At 42.7% G+C, this 5,499-nt stretch overlaps 1 protein-coding gene across 1 annotated transcript; it reads right to left on the bottom strand.

The window, feature by feature from the left end:
- Positions 1 to 3,260: 3,260 nt before the first annotated feature.
- LOC311105178 (macrophage migration inhibitory factor-like) lies at positions 3,261 to 5,208 on the bottom strand. Its single transcript, XM_084147233.1, has 3 exons — positions 4,208 to 5,208; positions 3,632 to 3,801; positions 3,261 to 3,556 (listed from the first exon to the last, which is right to left on the bottom strand). The coding sequence occupies exons 1-3, from the start codon at positions 4,313 to 4,315 to the stop codon at positions 3,490 to 3,492; spliced, it is 345 nt and encodes a 114-aa protein (XP_084003359.1). The 5' UTR covers positions 4,316 to 5,208; the 3' UTR covers positions 3,261 to 3,489.
- Positions 5,209 to 5,499: the final 291 nt, after the last annotated feature.

The raw sequence follows: 5,499 nt of genomic DNA, 5'->3' as shown, positions 1-5,499 counted from the left end.
GAAGTTAATGTAGATCCTGAGACAGACAAATGGAATGGGTCACAATTTTCAATTTGTGTGTGTGTGTATATATGCAAGCATGCATGCGTGTTATGTACCTGTTAGGAGCGATGCCCAGATGTTTGTTGAGCAGTTCACACAGTAGTTTAGAATACTGCAGGTTATGTTCCTCACTGATAGCTCCAATGCTGTGGACAGAACCGTGTGTGCAGGGGGCAGTGGTTCCCCCAAACGTCATCATCTGGTCTGGAAAGATGTGAATGAAAAAGTACTGCAGAAAACAAAAGATTTGTATCTACCATAATGTCAAGCCGTGTCAATACGCTTTTATTTACTTTGTTTAATGGCTTAACACAATGTGAATGATTAATAGTATGTTGACAGTCAGTCAGTCACACCCATTCTTCTCAAAGTCCCTCAGTTCTAAGAGCTAGTGCTGGTCCACAAGTGTTTTAGGTACAGATTATAGCTGTAGATTTTAGTTCCATTTAATTCATTCCTTCCTACTACATGTGTTTGTGAGCTATGGAAAAGTTAAGACACGGTATACAACACTATTTGAAATGGGTTCTGTACATTAACAATTAGCGCTATAGTTATTTTCTTTACTCACCTCAGGTCCTGGATTTCCCATGGCTTTGGACAGTTCCAGTAGTTTCAGATAGCAACCTGGTCTCAGAGCATATCATATTATTTTGTATGTAAATCCGAGATACTCCTTTTAGTATGATATGTTACGCTTCGTATGGTATGTACACTACATGACCAGAAGTATGTGGACAACATCTCATTCCAAAATCATGGGCATTAATATGGAGTTGGTCCCCCCTTTGCTGCTATAACAGCCTCCACTCTTCTGGGAAGGCTTTCCACTAGATGTTGGAACATTGTTGCGGGGACTTGCTTCCATTCAACCACAAGAGCATTATTGAAGTCGGCACTGTTGTTGGGCGATTAGGCCTGGCTCGCAGTCGGCGTTTCAATTCATCCCAAAGGTGTTTGATAGGGTTGAGGTCAGGACTCTGCGCAGGCCAGTCAAGTCCTTCCACACCAATCTCGACAAACCATTTCTGTACGGACCTCGCTTTGTGGAAGGGGGCATTGTCATGCTGAAACAGTAAAGGGCCTTCCCCAAACAAAGTTGGAAGCACAGAATCCTCTAGAATGTCATTGTATGCTGGAACTATGGGGCCTAGCCCGAACCATGAAAAACAGCCCCAGACCATTATTCCTCCACCACCAAACTTTACAGTTGGTACTATGTATTCGGGCAGGTAGTGTTCTCCTGGCATCCGCCAAACCCAGATTAGTCCGTCGGCCTGCCAGATGGTGAATCGAGATTAATCACTCCAGAGAACGCATTTCCACTGCTTCAGAGTCCAATGGCGGCGAGCTTTACACCACTCCAGTCGACACTTGGCATTGCGGATGGTGATCTTAGGCTTCTGTGCGGTTGATCGGCCATGGAAACCCATTTCATGAAGCTTCCGACCAACAGTTCTTGTGCTGACGTTGCTTCCAGAGGCAGTTTGGAACTCAGTAGTGAGTGTTGCAACCGAGGATAGACGATTTTTACGCGCTACAACACTCAGCGGTCCCGTTCTGTGAGCTTGTGTGGCCTACCACTTCGCGGCTGAGCCGTTGTTGCTCCTAGACGTTTCCACTTCACAATAACAGCACTTGCAGTTGACAGGGGCAGCTCTAGCAGGGCAGAAATTTGAAGAACTGACTTGTTGGAAAGGTGGCATCCTATGACGGTGCCGCGTTGAAAGTCACTGAGCTCTTCAGTAAGGCCATTCTACCTCCACTGTTGGTCAGGAGATTGCATGGCTGTATGCTCGATTTTATACACCTGTCAGCAACAGGTGTGGCTGAAATAGCCGAATCCACTAATTTGAAGGGGTGTCCACATACTTTTGTACATATAGTGCATTATTTTGTGGATGTCCATCATCCAATGTTACAAATTGCAATTCGTACAATATGTTACAAATTTGCAAAAGGTACAATATGTTACGAATCCCAATTTGTTGTAGCTAAGGTTAGCTAGGTGGCTAACGTTAGCTAGGGTAGGGTTAAGGTTAAAGGGGAAGGGTTAGCTAAAAGGGTTAAAGTCAGGGGAAGGGTTAGCGAACATGCTAAATAGCTGCAAAGTAGCTAAAAAGTAGTTACAAATGTGCTAATTAGCTAAAATTGTCCATGATGAAATTCGAACACGCAACCTTTGGGTTGCTAGATGTTTGCGTTATACACCCACCCACCCTACTTTCACTTTTGCCTTAAGTAGAGTTCTGTTTTATGTAACCATACCAAACGTAACATATCAAACTAATTTGAGTGTCTTGGATTTATATTTACTAAGTTACCTCTAGTCTATGATACCAGGCTGCAGATAAAAGTGCAGCAGGCATGGAAACTTTGGCTACATTGTGTTCACCATGAAAACTGGCATGGTTGTAAGTTTACTTGAAGCAAGAGCAAGACATATTGGTCCTCAGCACATGCAGTTTACCTTTCTACACGTTAGGCAACTGTGTGGGCATATGAGTTGTGGCGGCTGAAGTGTTTTTCATCCACCAGTGGCAACATACTTCTTATCACAAGAGAAGGTGTTATTAATCTAATATCAGTACTATAATCTCAATTCAGAACGGTCTCCAATGTATTCTGATACCATTCTATCCAGTGACCCTGATTGAACCCCAGAAAAGGTGCAAGGCACCACAGATGTGATGGGGTGGAAGTGTGATGACCAGCTAGATGTCATCACCTGTTGATGGTTGTATGTATAGCGCAGGTGGAGCGTGAATATATCAATCTTTGACTTGACATCTTAAAATACATAAATACGTTACATCAGGCAATTACCAGAAATTGCAGAGGATAAATACACAAAAAGTCAAGACATGTTTCCATTGCTGTCCTCTATTGGTGGACAAGGACTGCAGGGTAAACATAAAGTGACATGGGCACTCTGTACCATACATTCAATCATATACGAAGTCAAATTATTTACATACGTACAAAAGGCAAATATACACACCTAGCAAATCACTCCACCAGCAGAGTGGCTTACATTTGGCTAGGAGGCTATCTCACTTTTTTTTCCTTCTGTACCTTGAACTTTACCTAACAATTGAACACAATAGATTGTCTGTGTGAGGTAATGTTGAATTGCTTCATGCATGCTCTCAATTAACGCAATGCAAAGCATCCAGTAAAACAAGTCAAAGACAAAGGAAAAACAGAACAAGTTGTAATCAATGGGAATCACTTTATTGGAACATCAAAGCCAAGGGTCCAGTGCAAATCAAGGGTCTGTTATAAAGCAAGGGTCCATTTAAGTGCATTTATCAATGCTGCTCTACGTCAGCACAGCAACTGGGCATCTCTGCTCATCTCTCCACAGCCTACTCTAATGCTGTACTACCGTTATTAAGGTGTGGGGGAAAGGAGGGGTCAGCTCCCATTGAAGTTTAGATCCCCTGATTAGCCGAAGGTAGAGTTGTTCCAGGCCACATTTGCTGCCTCCATGTCAAAGAAGTTCACGTAGATCCTGACACAGAGACACAAGAGGAATGGGTTAATATACTGTATGAACACTCCATATGGATGTGTATGTCTCCATTACCTGTCAGGGGAGATGCTCAGGTGTTTGTTGAGCAGTCCACACAGTAGTTTAGAGTACTGTTTCTGAGCTCCTTCGATCTTTCCAATGCTGTGAAGGGAGCAGAGGGCACAAGGGTCTCCTTTCCCTCCGAACATCATCAACTGGTCTGGGACGATGTGCACAGCGAGGTACTGAGAGAGACACACACACACACAAATAGAGCATACAGTCAGTGGGAGCTGGAACAAGGCCTGAGAAATTCCAACCATGACAGTGAAATTGCTCATGTAAACCTGTAATAAATAAGAACTAGTTATTGGATTGCGCATTACAGTATTTCTGTCCTGGACCTATCAAAATACAGCAGATCTGCCGCACTGTAACCCTGTTCTATTTTTGGAATACTACGATCTGCACATGCCCAGTTGTATAACGGTTCTGTTATAGATTGGTAAAGACTAAAGAGGTCTCAACTGCAACAAAAGGGGTACCCTGCAATGCAATTTTCGGTGCAGAAAATGCACCAGCATCAAAGCAACTAACTATCTACAACTGGGGCAAAAAAAGGCATTGCTGTGCCAAGTTTGAAAGACTCACCTGCACAGGTTTGCCCATCGCCTTGGCCAGTTCCTCTGTGGCCTCAGACAACAGTGCAGGCGGAATGTCACTCTTCGCCACATTAGTATTTACCAAAAACATAGGCATGATGATTGCTTCGCTGAAGTTCTCTGTGTTGCAGGAATATTAACCGTGTTTAACGCAGCTATGGTAAGGATGCAAGCTTGAAGGAAGCTCCTTCTTCTTCTGAGTTTTTATTGGCGGACTACAAACCAAGAACGTGTATTGCCGCCACCTACTGGGTGGGGTGAAAACTGACATTTTAACGCAGAAATATCTGGAAAAGGGGGAAGGCCGGGTGAAAAACACACGACCGTCAAAGACAAGTAAATAGCGACCACAAGCGGCTGTTCAGCGTACCTATGCTCTGTACTGGGTCTTGGTTACGGAATGTAGGAAATAAACGGGACATTGACGCCCCAATTCGACAGAGACCGTTGAATCATAGAGAAGAGTTTGAAAACTGGCGGAATCGATTATAAAAATGTGTGCCTTGGGCTGAAGTTGATTGGAATATTCAATCACGCAATGTGCGCACGTTTAGTTTACAGTTGGAAAGGCTACGCCTGATTGGAACAGGATGCATTTCGATTTCTTCCTGGTTATGAATGTCCTAACTACCCTCAAAGATTACTGAAACTGTACACACATTGAGTTTTAAATGAAATGACGCTATATTTGTATTTGTTAAAGTCTCCTGTATTGAGGCAAATCATATATTACGTACGGTCATATGCTCACCAAACGTTGAAATGCTGCTTCTTCAAGAAGAAATTAAAACGGACATTCACAACATCATATTCAACCTACAAATCTTTTCCCACCAACTGCACCCAGTTCACTGCGTTCTGCAAATGGCTAATCTCGAATAATAAACATTCTATACTGTATCCCATGTAGGTTATGCTCCTCTGGATCCTGCTGTCTGTTCTCTCTCCCAGTGAAGGTGAGTTGATGCTATGACACTGTTGATTAGGCCTGCCACTCTATACAGTGTGTCCTGGACTAAAAGCACTTTCAACAGTGACGCTTCATTGAACATGGTTAGTCCAGGAGTAGGCTTAATCTGGGTATATGAGACTGTCCCTAATGTATTTTACATGGTTCTAGTGATGTCAATAAATAATTTTCTTAACCGTTTTTTTTTTTTTTGTAACTGTCCAGTGTTTCCAGAGTTCTATTAAATATGCTATAATAAATTACATTGAGTGAAGTAGTTTTCCTTAAACATTTTTTAGTTAATTATGTTAAAAAGCAGCTTTTCTATGTTT

This window comes from Coregonus lavaretus (genome assembly GCF_964263955.1).
Source record: "Coregonus lavaretus genome assembly, chromosome: 29".
NCBI lineage: Eukaryota > Metazoa > Chordata > Actinopteri > Salmoniformes > Salmonidae > Coregonus > Coregonus lavaretus.
Note: the sequence above shows the minus strand (reverse complement) of the source record. Positions and strands in the feature narration are given on the sequence as shown.